This window comes from Puntigrus tetrazona, chromosome 11, assembly GCF_018831695.1.
Source record: "Puntigrus tetrazona isolate hp1 chromosome 11, ASM1883169v1, whole genome shotgun sequence".
In the NCBI taxonomy this organism is placed as follows: Eukaryota; Metazoa; Chordata; class Actinopteri; order Cypriniformes; family Cyprinidae; genus Puntigrus; species Puntigrus tetrazona.
In genome coordinates this window covers 12,149,429-12,166,680 of record NC_056709.1, presented here as the reverse complement: position 1 = coordinate 12,166,680, position 17,252 = coordinate 12,149,429, and the positions used below count along the sequence as shown (strand labels likewise).

Below are 17,252 nucleotides of genomic sequence, written 5' to 3'. Positions count from 1 at the left end.
ATAACTCTGGTATTCCTAAACTATCATCGTTGTTGCTTAGATTTTTTGTCGTTGTTGTTGCCGAGCCTATCGCTTGCTTGCGTCTTGAATGTGGCAGCATCCTCGGCCTCGTGTAAGTGACGCCCGTCTTTACAGTGGGGTGTTAAATGCTGAATAGACGCTTTCTCACATTCAAAGTCAAGGTGACCGATTACCTCCGGACGCATTTTACTGCTCTCATAAACTCTTATGGCCCTGCTGCCGTCTTTTGTCAAGACCCCGGAGGTCGTCAAACTCAGAAACGGGCGCAATGCAAAATCCCAACATTAGCACTGAAGCACAAAACGCAATCGCAGACGTTTCATAACAAATCCGAAGAAGGTTTATTTGGTCTAGAGTCACCAGGCAGATAAAGTGGTTTGATTACAAAAATATCGTATGTTCAGTTTGATAATAAAAGCGACACGTTCGGCGAGTTTGCGTAGTAAAATCCGTCGACCTCACCGCCGCGTCACACGTGCATTCAAAACAAACCAAATATTGCATATCTCTGTTGCCTTTGCTTTAAAAAAAGTAAAAGGCGGATAAAATAGAGTACTGTTTAATGAATGAAGCCCAGTGATGCGGCTCCATGAAAGTAATAAAGCATGTATTGTTCACAGATTAGAGTTTCGCTACTGATCTGATATCACGGGAAACGGGTGGAAGTGTATAAAAAGTCCTTTAGAGATGTGCTAGACATCGGCACAGTGGCTTAAGGTTCTGCTTCGATTGCATTTGGCAAGAAAAACTCGGCTCAGTCCAGGACAGGAAAGCTTTTTTTTTGGTTTGTTTCTTTGCGGCTCAAAGCAGCGCGCATCTCTTTTTCAGGCTGTTCTTCGTCTTGCCGCTCTTCTTCCCGTTCTTCTCCTTGTTCTCGGACATCTTCTTCGCGCGCACCTCCCTCATCAGGTCAAAGAAGACCTGCGAACGTAGCAAAACACGGCACTGATTCCAACTGGTGAAAAAGACACTTTCTCGTCAAGTTTTGCGTTGGAGCAGAACCTTATCGACGTTGGCTCTGGTTTTGGCCGATGTCTCCACGTACTGCACAGACCACTCGTCCGCTTTGGTCCGGGCCTCGTCCGCAGACACCTGCCTCCTGTCCTCCAAATCGGACTTATTCCCCACCAGTAACAGAGGGATTTTATCCTCCTCCGCTTTCACTCTCAGGATCTGCTCTCTGCACGCAGACAACGAATAAAGGAACGATTCGCTCATCATTTAATTTAGTAAAGGAACAGAAAAATGCATTAAATCGATCAAAAGCGGCAATAAACAGATAAAGATTACTTTTCGTCATTCGCGTCATTAAAACAAATCTCGAATTAAAAAATGCAATTATTAATAATTAAGAACTAATAATATTTCGTTCACCCAATAACATATTTTACAGCTTGAGAATGTATCAGTAAAAAGCTTCTATGCAATTTTAAATGTTTTATCAATTACAGTATTGTATATTAATTACAAAATTTCCATGAATTTCAAGAGTTTCGCTTTTTATTACCAATGCATTTACAAGACTTATCTAGATTTTTTTATTTATTTATTTTTTTATATAATTTATCTACTCACAAATATCTGTTTCCAAGCCAATAAAACACGAGCCTGACATCACTAGAAACCAAATGTTAATTGTAAATAGTAGATTTTATTAAAACTGTATTAAAATTATCTTTAATTAAATTAAATATATATATATATATATATATATATATATATATATATATATATATATATATATATTCAAGAAAATATTTCTGGAAATGACAAAACCGTTTGTTAAAAATATATAACAAAATATTAAAAATATAATTTAAAAAATATTAAATTACTTTTAAACATTTAAATATTAAATGACTTTTCTAGTCATGCATTATTAAAGTGTTAATAATAATAATAATAATAATAATAATAATAATAATAATAATAGCCAGTCTAATAAAACACTTAAGTGTTTTGGCACACAACTAAAAAATGTTTTTTTGGTTATTATTAATATAAATCACTTTTCAAATTCTCTCATACAGTGAGGTTTTCCAGTCTGCATTTATTATTTATTTATTACTTCCTTTCCTTTTTTGTTTTTACATTTACATGACTTTTCCAAATCTAGAAGCTCTCTCACACGTCGAGGTTCTCACAGCAGCGGTCGGAGGAAACAACTGAAGTAAGAAATTCAGCTTTTGTCGATTTGAACGCGTTTCAAAGCTTGTTTCGTCTCGAGCCGAGGTAAAAGCGAGACCCGCCGCATTTATCTGAAGATCAAGAAGCTGACGCTGGAAACTAGGTCTGAGCGCAGGACGCCGCTGTAATGATAACATCATTCTGAGAACCTGAACTCTGACGAGGCGCTGAAGGACTCGGGCTCCGTGATGGAGAACACCAGAAGGAAACCCTCTCCGCTGCGGAAGTAGTTGTCCCTGATGGCGGCGTAGTCTTCCTGCCCCGCCGTATCCAAAATATCAATCTGCACCTCCTCTCCATCCAGCACCACCTTCTTCCGGTAACTGTCGGCTTTGGTGGGTTCGTAGTCCTCCACAAACTGAGGCCGGCAAAGCAGATTACAGAGGATTAGTCAGAACTGGGATAGCTTTTCCTTTAGAATCTGTGTTGTTATTGTTAACTAAAACCAGTAAGCATTAAAAATCGCATTTGGTATTTAGTAAGAAAGCTTATATCAAACAGCACAGAAAAATTAGACAACAAATTGTGAAAAAAAAAAAAAAAAAACTACAAATGTAGATTGTTTAGATTTATTTTATTTCATTTCATTTCAGTTGGGCCATTTTAGCACTCCAAAGCACTTTTATATAACAAAGTTATATAAAATATATAGAAAATAACTAAAACTAAAAATACATTAAAGCTGAACACAAATAGCATAATAATAGTACAAATAAGTACCAGTACCAGAATTATTTTAGTATTGTAACAAAATGTAAAAAAAAAAAAAATTTAAATTAAATTAAAGCCAAATGGATAAAAAAAAAAGTGATCTAAAATAATTTTAATGACTAAAACTGAAATAAAAATACACTAATGTGTATATATATATATATATATATATATATATATATATATATATATGTATATGTGTATATATATATCTATACATATATATATACATATATATATACATATATATACATATATATCTATATATATATAATATAATATAATATATATATATAAAGTAAAAAAACAAGTCTAAATAAAAAGATAAAGGCATATTTTTTTGTTTAGTTTTTTTTTTTTTTTTTTTTTGGAGAGCCAGTTAGTGATCTGGTTAGCTGGTCGTAACCAGTTTACGAGTTCACACGTTCATTCACTCAAACCAGTTAAAAAGTATATATATATATATATATATATATATATATATACACACACACACACACACATGTGTGTGTGTATATATATATATAAATAAACACTATTACTGAATATTACTAAAGCTAAAAATAGTAATATTCAGCTAAAAAAAAGATAAAAAAAAAAAAAAAAAAAACACAAACTAATAATAAAAATTAAAACTATAATAAAATTTAGTTTAAATAAATTCAACTATAGTAATACAAAATATGTGACAGGTGTGTACATTTAAAAGAGACTGATCCTGTAGCTTAAATAAAGAGCGTGGTTTCTGTGTTTCACCTCGTCATACATGAACTGCAGTGTGAGAGCTGATTTTCCCACGCCGCCGCTGCCCACCATGATCACCTTGTGAAGGACCAGAGAACTCTGGCTTTTGCTCTTACTGGCTGCCATGACTTTAGTGTTCCAGAAGAAGAAGAAGAAGAAGAAGAAGAACTAGACTGCAAACATGAGCACGTTCAAAGAAACATATAAATATAAAATCATTGCTTGATGGCGCATACAATTCACATACAGTAACTCATGCATGATTGTAGTTTATAGTGCTGAACTAGCACGCTTTTTTATCGTGCTACTGTACATGAATATAGTAATGATTGACTATTATGGTACGTAGTAAAAGTGCCATGGTACAGTCACTGAGTTTTACTTTGTAAACGGAAACTGCAACGGCGAACGCTACTTATCCGTGAACAAAGAGCAACAAAACAGCAACATATCACCAAAACCTTTCAAACGGGTTGTTTTTGGAAAAAAAAAAAAAAAAAAAGCGATTTTCACTTTTTCATCCCGCGGAGACGCCACCCTTCCTCGTTGTTATAAACGAGAGCCCGCCTCCCCTGGCTCTTGATTGGTTGAGCAGACAAATTATGAGGCGGGACCTCCTCTAACCCGCGCGCTCATTGGACGCCCTAACGGTCAATCGCATAGTTTTCCCACAAAGGCATTGGGGCGCTTCATCCGAGGAAATACCTCAAAAACTGCAAAGCAGTTGTCCGCTGGAAGCGATTAAACTACTTCAAACCGATCAAAACAACGCGGACTCGTGTGGATCGCTTACCTCGAGTTAGATCCGTGAGCAGCCTCCGACTCTATTCGCGCGTATAAACGGTTAAAACATAATTCTGTCAACCGGGATCAAATCCACTACTCCAACACACCGCCCCGCCCACCGGATATTCAAATCTCCCGGATATGACGCCATCGCGCCATGTATGGATATTTCGACTTGGGTCGTCTTTACTTTTATTAATTTTTAAATAAGTTATACGATGCACAATCATTCATAGCGAATGCCACGTGTTATTAAAATTATTTTTTTATATGTTTTATTTAAATCGCGCGTTTTTCTGAATATTTTGTGTTCCGGATGAGCGTTTATACTTCATGGACGTAAACAGCACGCAGGGTGTATTTTGTGCGTATTATTATTTCGGCGAGTGGGGCGCTGTTTCACAACTTTAAACTTCATCAGTAAATCCATATCGGTCCTAAAACGCAGGAATATTTATTGACATGAAACTAAAACAAATCGTATTTTCCAAAGTATTTTATTATACACACATAAAACCCCTTTTCATATTTTTATATTTTAAAATATCTGCTATGGGGGTTTTAGATGTCGAGATAAAGTCATATTTTTTTTGTTTAGTTTTTTTTTTTTTTTTTTTGGAGAGCCAGTTAGTGATCTGGTTAGCTGGTCGTAACCAGTTTACGAGTTCACACGTTCATTCACTCAAACCAGTTAAAAAGTTGAGCTCATCTGCTTTCCACGACTAAAACCTACCGCCTGTAAACGCTTTCATCCAAAGGGGATGCTCGGTCTTTTCCACACCCACATTTCTGTAAACAGGAATAGCTGACCTTGAAAATAGCGCATTATCACCCGAAAGCGTGTCTTTTGTCATCTGTAGCAAATTTAAAGTGTATTTTCTCTTGTTGATGCTAATTAAATCAACCCGGGCCACCGCACAGCGCACAATGAACACGTTTCATGCACTTTACGCATTCTATATATTATTTCTAAAATGCATCTGGCGTGTAAATTCGCATTTGAGCTACTTTTAACTCTCGGTAATAGCGATCCCTGTTGATGAACGCTTCTTATAACGCGCGCTTTCCTCATGCGCACCGAACCGTCGCGTGGGTCCCGGCACAAACCCCTCAAGTTTTATAATCCCGGAGTCGCTGGCTCGTCCCACGTGGTTCCCCGGTCCCGTATAAAAACTTTCCAGAGGCTCAAAAGCGGCATAATGTCCGTTCGCACGAGAAACGAGCCGAACGCGCGCGCACGCACGCACACACGCACGCACGCACGCACTCGCCGAGAGCTATGATGAAGAAGTACATGGGAAGCGTACACTGGAAGTCAAAATGCCCAACAAAGGAGGACGCGGTTGTCGTCTGAAGAACTGAAAAAGGTCGTTTGGAAATACCCCGCGCGCTCCCGATCACCATGGATGATTTTAACTCGGCAGAGTGAAGAAATCGCCGGGACAAATCATAACAGGTCCTTTGTTTAGTCTGTGGGGTTTTACACGCGCAACACCGAGATTTCCAGTCATGCCATGACGCATCAGACGCGTGCGTAAAAGTGCCATTCGCCGCCGAGCGTGGACAGACATCGAGAGCCCTGCTTACTTTATTATTTGCAAACCTCGCGTTTAGCAACTCCGAGAGATTCTGATGGTGCGCGGAGCCGTGATACCGATCCGAGTTGTGTTGAAATCGCGGCGGGGTGACCAAAGACAAGAATCGGCCGCGGGGACGTGTTCCGGGATTTACCGCGTTTGCGTTTAATTCGGAACCCGGAGAGTGGATTTAACGCCCTCAAGTCTCACTTTCCCTGTTTTTATTCGGGAGGAAAAAGCAGGCGGACACGAACTTGGCCGCTTTCGTCTCCATCGACCCCGCTCACCATCACGGAAGATGAAAAGCTTGATATTCGAAGTGCTTTGTTTTGCGTCCGTCCTCGTCTCCATCCGCTGCACCCCGGCGCCGGGCACCGAAACCCCGAGCGTCAGCCCGAGCTGCGCGTCCTGCGGGCTCGGCCAGGCGGACGGAGGCGCCCTGGTGGACGTGGATCTGTTGGAGGCGGTGAAGAGACACATCCTGAGCCGCTTGCAGATGCGGGACAGACCCAACATCACCCACCCCATCCCGAAGGCGGCGATGGTGACCGCGCTCAAGAAGCTCCACGCCGGCAAGGTGCGCGAGGACGGGAGGGTGGAGATCCCCAACCTGGACGGGCACGCCGCGTCCGTGAACGAGGTGGAGGAGGAGACCTCGGAGATCATCAGCTTCGCCGAGACAGGTGTGTGTCCGAGGGCTCTCCGAGCGCGCTCCCGGTTACGCGCGGGCAGCCTGCTGCGCGCCCGTCGCCCCGTTTTTCCGCGTAGCGCGTCGGAAACCAGCGAAAGTTGTTTCCCTCGCTTGGCGTGGTTTGCGAATTCGTCAGAAACGCGTGACTTTGCGCTATGAGGCTATCCTTTCTTCAAAGTATCTCTGTACTGCGTTCCCTCCGAAAGCGTTTATGATTTCCTATTTATTGCACATGAAAATGATTATATTTAGCGGCTCCGCGGTTCACCAGGATAGCCCGATAATGCTCGTTTAAGTCCAGTTCTCCTCTTTGGGTGTCAACGAGGCCTTTTATAACCTTAAAGCTTTGACTACAGTGAAACTTTTTCCTCTACAGTTCGTTAAAAGGGCTCGATGAATATGTTATCACGACGTGAATCTGCTATTATGCGCCGTTAGCTGAGAACGAAACAATATTTATGACAATATAGAAGCGTTGAACTGCGCCAAAGTAAAGTGCAATTTTAAAAATATAAAAATGAAAGTGCATTTTTTGCCTAGCACCTATGAAAAACGCCCCAAGAAGACGTTCACTCTGCTTTTAATCGGTGGACAGATATTATAAAAACATTGCATTTTAAAAACGGCCCTCATCTCTTGTGACAACTAGCCCCGGTCTGTTTGCCCTGTGTTAGGCGGATGCTGATGAAACATGTCCAGGCCAAAAACGAGCAGTTCTTTGGACTGCAGAATGATTTCTGGGCGTTCAGGCTTTTTGAGGTGCTGTGTGATTTACTTACCGTCTCTTTATTTTCTTTATTTTTTTTATTTTTCAGCGTTTCGAGTCCCTTAAAGCGTCGGAGCACCGTGCAGCCTTACGCATTCACCTGCTTATTAAACTCAGAACTTTATTAAAGCATCAAAAAGAGCTTTTAACCCCTCGCTGCTCATACAGTAAACGGACACAGCTCGACTTTCGCCGGCTGTTATTCTTCGAAAAGGTAGCCGGCCGCGTTCCTCACTCCAGACGCCGACCCGAGGAGTGGAGCGGGACTGAGAAACGCTCAAAATAAAAGCATTTGCTGAAAACGTGAAAGCGAGGGACGGATGAGTTTGTTTTGGTGCTTCTCAGCAATGGATGCGGATGGGTGCCGTCGGAGTGAGACGTCACAGTGAACCACAGAAGCTGTGTGCCTGTGAGAAACTGCACAGCGCTGCTTCCAGCCGAATCAGGAGAGAAATCTGCTGTAAACTCGTGTTTAGCTGGAGATAACGGAAGACGGACTTTTCCCGCTGGAGGAAGTGAAATGTGTTTCTTGCAGACGCACCGCTTTTGTCTCTTTAAGACGTTAACCCCCGGACTGGATCGGCGGGGAACTCTCGTGACGGCTCTCTTTCTGACGGCACCCATCCGCATCCATTGTTTCTCCAGACACAAACTCATCCCCGTCTTGTCTGTCCCGAGGGAGACGTTGTCAGCAAACTTCTAAAAAAGCCCTTTGGTGGCAGCCGACGTCGATTAGCCGCTAAATATCGGTGAATGCAATAACGTTAGCGATCAAAACGATGATGTTTTTCATAGAGAAAGCCTTTGCATCGAAAGCATTCACGTTCTGCCACTATCAATTTCCACTGGAAACAATCACGTCCCTCTCGAATATCCTGTTACATTCAAAAATCCGTCACATTATGCAAGTAAAATGGGATGCAAAGGGCGTTTCGTGTCGACTTCGCGGGCAGAATTGAGTTTTTGCAGCTTTAGCTTTTCGGTGCGTTGAATTTGCTAAACAAATCGAGCGGCGCGCAGCAAGAGTTCAAGGTTAAAATAACTTCAGCAGCGGAGAGCTGAATAACAACGATCCGTCCGGATTTCAAGCGCCGTTTAGGACAAGGCCGCAATTATCCGAACCCAGCGCGGGTCTGGACCTTTGACCTTTTGTGCTGCGCTGCTCCGCGGCGGCCGAGACGGCTTTTCAACCTAAAGCTTCGACCTTTAAAACGCGAAAAAATCCTGATGACGCCATTTAGAGGTCGAGCAAGTGTTACGTAGCGATGAAAGATTATAAAGTGATTCATTCGCAAAGATCAGGAATAATAATAAACATAGTTTGCATTTGATGCAGGCTATTATGTAACGCATTATGCATTATATTGATCTTTAAATAATACATAGAACGTGTAAAAATAAATTAAATTATGCATAAATAATAATTGATAATAATTTAATTTAATTTAATTTAATTTAATAATAATGCATGATAATTTAATGCATACATTAAAATTAAATGAAAGAGGAAGACAAAACGACAAGGAATTAATGATTTTAATAATAACAAAATGCAGCTCGAGGTTCTCTATGGGACGGAATGTATGCAACAAAAAAAACTGAACTATTATAAAATTTAAAAAAACAAACAAACAGTAGGGAATTTATAAGATTTATTGGGAAATGATAATAAGAATGCAGATGTTGCATACATGTTGTGAAATCCAGCTCAAAGTGTTTCAGCAGCTCAGAATATAAAAACAAGAAATAAATTATAAATAAAATGAAGGAAAAACAGAGTTTGCATTTTATAATAACTTATAAACTATGTAACGCATAATACTTGCTTGATGCTTGCTTTATACTTCATCTATAAATAATAGAATATATATATATATATATATATATATATATATATATATATATATATATATATATTTATATATATTTAGTAGTAAAATGAATTAAATGCAATTTAAATTTTAAAACAAGGAAATAATAATAATAATATTATAATTATATTATATATATATATATATATATATATATATATAAATTATGTTTATATATATATATATATATATATATAATAAAATTTGTTAAATGCAATATAAATTTAAAAACAAGGAAATAATAAAAATATTAAAATTATGTAAATTTTTTTAATATATATATAGTAAAATTAATTAAATGCAATTTACATGAGGAAATAATAATAATAATAATAATAATATAAAAATGTTATATATAAATTATGTTAAATGCAATTTAAATGGAAACAAAATTCAAAATAGTAAAAAGTAAATATTTCTAAAGCCAGAACCTTCTTTTTCTCTTCCGCTGCTGAAGTTTATGTGTTGTGGTAAAGGCCTGCAGTCTCAGTGATCTGATGAAGCCATCACTTCACTTCTGAGTGTGCGTCTCATTAGGATGCGGGGTGACCTCAGGACAAGGAGCTCTGGAAGACGTCCAGGATCTTCTTGAGGATCTCGTTCTCTTTAAGAATGGCGCTGCCCTGCGCTGGCAGAGGCCGGTCGAGTCCCTCTAGGTTTCTGTGACATCTTAATGGTGTGTGGAGACTCAGGTGAGGACGGCTGCCAAGAGAGCCGTCTATTAGAGCCAGCCATGAATGTGCTCGGCGCTTTGCAAAGGCCTGAATCGAAGCGGGAAGCCGTCCAACCTGTAATCATGCGTCGCTCCACGTCACCGCTTGTTTTTAGCCGCGCTTCTTACGCTTTGGTTTGGCCAGCTGGACGGCAGCAAACACCTCATAGCAAACACTGAAGAAAGCCTCAAAACCAGGCTTGTTTTGTTCATTAAAGCTCGTGAAAAATCACAGCTGCTCGATGGGCATTTTACTGATTAATAACTGATATAAAAAGCCAGGAAATTTCTGTTTTAACAAATAAAATGCCGTAGCTGAGTAACGTAATATTGTGTTCAGAGTGAGAAAAAAAGTCAAAAGTTGGGAAAATATACTACTATTAAATGTCATGCATGTATTAGTAGTATTTTTTGCCGATTTTAACTTTCATTTAATATTCAGTAGCATAAAACAGACAAATTATATGAATATTGGTGCTGTCAAATGATTTATTGCGATTAATCGCATCTAAAAAAATGTTTTATTTACATAATATATGTGCGTGTGTTCGCTATGTATCTATAACTACACACACAAACAGCATATATTTTGTAAACATTTCCATGCATATGCATTTATATATTTTTATATTTTATATAAAATATTTAATATATGAACAGCATATTTTTTATCTTAAATATATGCATGCGTTTGTATTTATATATATATATATATATATATATATATATATATATATATGTATGTATGTGTATATATATATATATATATATATATATATATATATACAGCACACACACATGTATTATGTAACCAAAACTTTTATTTTGGATGTGATTAATTCATTTGACAGCACTAATTAATATGCATTAAACAGATATTTCAGGAGTATTTTTAGTTAGTATGCTGCATTTGTCCTTAATTACAGCTTAAATGACTGTTTAATAGAATCAAATAATAAGTAATGAATAAGTATTTATCTTTGTGCGCACAAACTTTGAATCAAACTACTTGATTCACGAAATACTACTTAAACGTACATAATACAGATAACGTAATGTAAAATACAAAACATTTCTGGCTGAACTTTCCCTCTAATACACTGTTTTGCGCTCGGGAAGCACCATGCAGCGTCGTATTCATTGTTTTTGCTACTAACCAAGGTTTTCGTGACATTTGCGGCATGCACTTATTACCCAGAAAGCCCGTATGTCTTGTTTCATGCGGGCGTCTGTTTGGTCACGTGATGAGACGCGCGGCGAAGCAGGTGTAAGATCCCGAGAGGTCGTGGTCTGCGAGCAGAAGGGACGGATCCGGAGGGGTCTCCGGCTCCAGAAGCGGTCAGTATCATGTAAATGCTGTCTTTTGTGGATGTCAAAGGGATGCGCTTGATCGCGCTCTCACTGTACGGTTCCTGTGACGTCGCGCGGCCCATTGTGTGTCTCTGCGGCTCTCAGGAAGTCTTCGCTGGTCCGTGTTGTTCTCTCACAAGCTCTCTGACTCCTGTCATCTCCATCCAGACCCCCGCAGCTCTGGACCGGACCCCAGAATAATGACCCTGAGAAACACAACCTCCTGAGGGCACGTCACGGGCCATAATCCCCCCTAAAATACACTAAATATTTTTTTTTACATGGATTCATTATATCATGTACAAAAAGAAGCTTCCTGATTGGTTTATTGATTTATTTACAAGGTTTGTTCTGCTGAGTTTAGGTTTCATTCAAGGTTCAGTAAAATTAAATGGGTAAATCTCAAGAAATGTCTAATATTCGCATAATTTTCATGACAAATTTGCATATTTTTCTATTTTCGTGTCAGTAATTTGAGTATATGACATTACGTATTATATTTAATTAATTATTTAAGGGTATATATAATAATAGGATATTTCAATGGTAAAATATCAATTATGCAAAATGGTTTGTAGAAATAAAATAAGAGGCGTGAATCTAAAAAAAATTGAAACAAGAGACTTTTAGGGCAATTAAGCACATTTCGTTCTCTTATTCTCATCACTGTACATTTGAAATCTATGTGAAATTTAAGTTTAAGGTTTATTTCAATATTATGAATAAATTTGATGAAATTTTCCAACTTTTAACTTGAAATCAGAAAGAATAAATTGTTTAAAAATATTATTATAAAAATACAAAAACAAATTTTATACACACACACACATATATATATATGAAATAATAAACATAAGTAGTATTTTAAAATATTATATATATATATATATATATATATATATATATATGTTTTTTTATTTAAGTCAAGTTTAATTTAAATTAATCATTTTACATTTAATTTAATTAAGTAATAAATTTCTAAATATATACGTGTGTGAGTGTATGTGTGTGTGTAACATTTATTCATTAATTCCGACATTATTTTTGTGACAATTAAGCAAATGTCTCCCCTATTACAATAACATTGTTCTGAAAAAGCAGTGTGTTGTTTAAATTGCAACGTATGTAAAATTTCTAACAAAATGTAGGTACTGTCTTACAGTAGTGAGAGTCTCATGAGACTGAACGCAATGTAACGTCTTTCGGTTGAAGTGGTCCCTGTATAGGGGGCCATTCACGGATTCGCCGCCCTCTCTGAATGTTAATGTCTCCTGTCTTTATCCTATAGGCTCTGAGTTGACCAGGTTCATCGGGTTCATATCGACCGAGTCAGCTGAGCAACAGCACTAAGCTGATCTTCCCTCTCTCTCTTTTCTCTTTCCGACAGACGAATCGCTGACCTCCAAAACCAGCCTGTTTTTCGTGATCTCCAACGAGGGCAACCAGAACCTGTACGTGTCCCAGGCCAGCCTGTGGCTGTACTTCAAGCTTCTGCCTAACGTCCTGGAGAAAGGCTCGAGGAGGAAGGTCACGGTGAAGGTGTACTCGCAGGAACCGGGGCTCGGGAGCAAGTGGAACTTGGTGGAGAAGCGCGTGGACCTCAAGCGCAGCGGGTGGCACACGTTTCCGCTGACGGACGCCGTGCAGATGGTTTTCGCCAAAGGAGATCGCCGGCAGAACCTGGACGTGCGGTGCGAGGCGTGCGAGAAGATGGGCGTCGTGCCTATTTTGGTGAACACGGCCGACGAATCCCACCGCCCGTTCCTCGTGGTCCAAGCGCGGGCGGCCGACAACAAGCACCGCATCCGCAAGCGAGGCCTCGAATGCGACGGCAGCAGCAGTTTGTGTTGCCGCCAACAGTTTTACATCGACTTCCGCCTCATCGGCTGGAACGACTGGATCATCGCCCCGTCGGGCTACTTTGGGAATTATTGCGAAGGGAACTGCCCGGCGTACATGGCCGGGGTTCCCGGATCGGCTTCGTCTTTCCACACGGCCGTCGTGAACCAATACCGCATGCGAGGAATGAGTCCGGGATCCATGAACTCCTGCTGCATCCCGACCAAACTCAGCACCATGTCCATGCTGTACTTCGACGACGAATACAACATCGTGAAACGGGACGTGCCCAACATGATCGTCGAGGAGTGCGGCTGCGCTTGAGATAGTAAGAAACTAATATTTATGACTCATCCGTGCTCACAGGCCCACACGCACACCCCAACTCTTCCACGCATCTTTGTACATATATTTATGTTCTTTAATCATCGCGCGATTTAGTTCCAGGTTTGTACGATACTGTCACTTCAAAGGGATGGGATTGCTTTTATCTCTGTTTACGCTCTTAAAAACAAAGGTACGGTCATGCATTAGACAAAATGTTCTTTAGATGACTATAATGTTCTTTTAAAGGGACAGTTCTTGCTGTTAATGCACTCAACCTCGGGCCATCCAAGATGCAAGTGGCTTTATTCTTCAGCGGAGCAGCGTTTTTAGCAGAAACCGTGGTCTTTGGTCATAAGACGCGAATCACTTTGAGAATGAAAAAAGCATGTACAAGCAAAGCAACATTAATACCCGTATATTGAGGTGTTATGAAGTGAAATGATCAGTCTGTGCAAGAAACTTGTAATCCAGAACCTCAGGGAAAACTGGGAAATCCGATTCTTCATAAACTGGTTCGTTTCAATGAAATGATTCAGTTCACTAGTTCAGTTACGCAGTGATGCAATGACGTCACATATACGACATGATATTATCAAAGCACCCGATAATGATGTGAGCTTTGCATGTCTAAAGCGTATAAAGTGAATAAACTAGTTTTCACCAGCTCAACTTTTGACATGAGCAATGAGAAATCACATACCCTTCATTCAAGTGTTTGATTCATGCATATACATGCCTGCGACCCATCAGTCTTTGAGTCTTTGAGTCTGAGTCGAACTGTTTTTTCAGTTCAGTGAGCTCCGAATCAGTTCATTCATGACAGGATCAGATAAAGCACTATTTCAGCTCGTTTTGAGTCGGACTGACCGTCCGGCATCTGAAAGTGAGCTTTGGTTGAACTTTAGCTAGTTCAACCCGGGGAACTGATTCACTGAAATGAACCTCTTCAAAAGAATCGTGCATTTTTGAACTTGACATTGCTTTGGAACGTTTGCCCGAGAAAGTAATAATGTAGTAAATAATGTTCAGTTTCTTGCACAGACTGATTGTTTTGATTCATAAGACCACGGGTATTAGTTTTGCTTTGCTTGATATGCCTTTTTTATTCTCTAAAATGGGCAGCCATCTGCATTGCGTGAATCATGCATCAAGGACCGTGGTTTCAGCTAAACATTTTAAGAGCAAAAGCCACCTACATCTAGGATGGCCAGAAGGTGAGTGAATTAACATCACGTTTTTATTTTTGGGTGAGCTATCCCTTTAAGAACTGGTGACTGAAAGATTTTAGGGCAACCAAAAACGGTTCTCTAAGAAACCTTTATTTTTAAGAGTGCAGTTCGGTTCTTCTCTTTAAAAATGGAAAGAGGAGGGGTGATCTTCTCAAAAGACTTTTATATCCGTATACCTTCCCGAAAAGCACTGACCATCTTCTCAAAGCAACGCCAGCACTTCCCACATTGAGTCCATCGAGTGACAACCAATCCATTCGTCTTCAACGGACATCTGCAAAGAGCTACAACAATCCTCGTTCCTCGAGAGACACGAGACCCGCTCATAAATCACGAGGCGTGTTTTGTGTTTGTTCATGAAGACACGCTTCAAGCGAAATCCAGTGGTCTCACGAATTGCCAAACTCTCCAGTTACGTCATGGTGCAGCATAGCACTTGCAAAAAATATTGAAAATGCACAATACAAAGCACTTGCAGACTTAAAAATGCCTTTGAAGGTACCAAGTGGCGCGCCTCGTTCACGATTCCTCTGAAATAAGTGCCGCACAAGCTATGCAATGTATAGTAGTGACCTACACCGGATGACCCGCTTGTTAAGAACTGTTTTCAATACTTGAAATGTAAACTTTCGCTTCCTACTCTGAGCGGATGGTTGTTACAATGTTTGCACTGAAGCTGCATTATTAGTAAAGAACAAACCTGCCATTGAAAAAAAAAAAAAAAAAAGTTATTTTTATAGAAGCTGAAGCTGAATTCTGTTCAAATGTATTATACCGAATTATGGAACCAAAGAGGCCAAGATTTTAGCTATTGTGAGATGGCAAGGCCATCGGATTCTTTTGTAAAATACTTTTTAAATGCGCAAGAGGCCTAAACAATGTATCAGGGTACAACAGAATGGATTCCATTTTCAAGTTGTTGTTTTGTACAGTAGATAAACGGAATATTTCATATTTTTCCATCAACTTTGTTTTGGTTTTTTTTTCAGTTTTCTATTTAATAATTCTGTAGCGTCTATTACGGAATCATTTAGAGTCAAATACATGCCATCTCTGTACAGCTTATGTAAGATAAAAATGCTTTTAAATATTTTGTTCTTTGTAACTGTTATGAAATAAATTTCTTATACTGCATCGAAATCGACTTGTGTTACTTTTACATGAATGTTTATGCGTCTGCCGGATTATTTTATCCACTGCATTCGAGGTGTGCACTTCATCAGTTCATGTATTTTCTGGGAATCGAACCCATGACCTTGGCGTTACTTGCGCAAAGTTTGTGGGTTTGATTCCCAGGAAATGCACGAGCCGTTGTGTTCGATTTTGTTCTCTTGAACACGTGGGATGAAAACACTGCTTTACTTGAAAATGTTTTATACAGTCATATTTTCTGGGAATCAAACCTATACCCTTGGCTTTACTTGGATCAAAATTCCCAATGTGTCAGATTGTGTTCTCTTGAGCAAATGGGATGAAAACGCTGATTTATTCGCAAATATCTTATGAAATAGTACATTTTAGACCATTTTCTCAAACCCATGACCTTGGAGCTAGTATAGATACTAATGGGTTTGATTCCCACAAAATGTGCTAAAGCATAGTTTTCAATCCATTTGGGATCTGAGAATGCATGAGCCGTTGTGTAAGAAGATTTTCTTCTGAACACATCGCATGGGATGGATTTTTTTGGTTGATCATGGGATGTTTTTCTGGGTTTCGAACCCATCACTAGTGCCAAGGTCATGGGTTCGAATCCCAGGGAATGCATAAACTGTTGTGTTAGTATTTCTAAAAAGGTACTGCATTTGCTAAGGCAGGCTAAAGTAGCTATGTTTTTGCATCCGCCTCATTTTCGGGATAAACGCTGGATAGAAACGGCAAGATGCACATACAACGATGTTTTTATTAGGCAAGAACACATCCACAGTCACCTTTATTTAGACATTTCTTTGTACACAACTGACTGTGCCAAGATCGTGTCAAACGTGGAAAACAGTTTGCCAATACAATAACAAAGAAACATTCTTCAGTTAAAGTCATAAATTATAATGAAAAATCGGTTATCTGGAATAACCGGCATCGCGTGCCATCTGAAATATTGTTTTAAAAAAGTCCATCATCAAAATGATTTGGTTTAATTAATGGTTTAAAACTATTTTGTTGCTGCAAGATAACATGACAGCATTTGTTATTGCATTTCTTCTGAATTTAGTCATTTATTTAAAAAGGGGCTTGTGCTTCTCTGGGGCAGCAACCTCTTCTTATTTTATCACTGCAGGATGAAAAGGGGCGTTATTTGCCAACGTTTTATGCAATTATACAATTTTTTTGGCAAATTTAGCTCGCACCTTTGAATGGAAATGTGTGTAATGGCTAGCTGAACTAAACTTAAACCCTAAATAATAAATTGCATTATGTATTTGGCAAACTTTGCGCTACAA

At 39.2% G+C, this 17,252-nt stretch overlaps 3 protein-coding genes across 4 annotated transcripts in view; 1 reads left to right on the top strand and 2 right to left on the bottom strand.

The window, feature by feature from the left end:
- LOC122353861 (G protein-coupled receptor 137Ba-like) overlaps window positions 1–17,252 on the bottom strand; it is a 1,117,577-nt gene that overhangs the window by 703,441 nt on the left and 396,884 nt on the right. The window lies entirely within an intron of this gene.
- Window positions 339–4,603, bottom strand: LOC122353874 (ras-related protein ralB-B-like). 2 transcript variants are annotated; one of them, XM_043251766.1, is made up of 5 exons: window positions 4,457–4,603; window positions 3,676–3,791; window positions 2,358–2,566; window positions 1,024–1,201; window positions 339–942 (listed from the first exon to the last, which is right to left on the bottom strand). In XM_043251766.1, the coding sequence occupies exons 2-5, from the start codon at window positions 3,787–3,789 to the stop codon at window positions 823–825; spliced, it is 621 nt and encodes a 206-aa protein (XP_043107701.1). In that variant the 5' UTR covers window positions 3,790–3,791; window positions 4,457–4,603; the 3' UTR covers window positions 339–822. The 2 variants fall into 2 exon arrangements, with proteins under 2 accessions (XP_043107701.1, XP_043107700.1); XM_043251765.1 differs by having other exon boundaries at window positions 3,676–3,836; window positions 4,457–4,592.
- On the top strand, window positions 4,838–15,945 carry LOC122353860 (inhibin beta B chain). The gene is made up of 2 exons (XM_043251750.1): window positions 4,838–6,709; window positions 12,804–15,945. The coding sequence occupies exons 1-2, from the start codon at window positions 6,325–6,327 to the stop codon at window positions 13,577–13,579; spliced, it is 1,161 nt and encodes a 386-aa protein (XP_043107685.1). The 5' UTR covers window positions 4,838–6,324; the 3' UTR covers window positions 13,580–15,945.

What these genes read in the sequence shown, in the direction of transcription:
- LOC122353860 (XM_043251750.1), top strand. Translation starts at nt 6,325, where the DNA reads ATGAAAAGCTTGATATTCGAAGTGCTTTGTTTTGCGTCCGTCCTCGTC. An exon ending in CATCAGCTTCGCCGAGACAG is followed by an intron (nt 6,710 to 12,803) that starts GTGTGTGTCCGA and finishes TCTTTCCGACAG; the next exon opens with ACGAATCGCTGACCTCCAAA.
- LOC122353874 (XM_043251766.1), bottom strand. Translation starts at nt 3,789, where the DNA reads ATGGCAGCCAGTAAGAGCAAAAGCCAGAGTTCTCTGGTCCTTCACAAG. An exon ending in AGCGCCTCGTCAGAGTTCAG is followed by an intron (nt 1,202 to 2,357) that starts GTTCTCAGAATG and finishes GTCTGCGTGCAG; the next exon opens with AGAGCAGATCCTGAGAGTGA. An exon ending in CCAGAGCCAACGTCGATAAG is followed by an intron (nt 943 to 1,023) that starts GTTCTGCTCCAA and finishes CTACGTTCGCAG; the next exon opens with GTCTTCTTTGACCTGATGAG.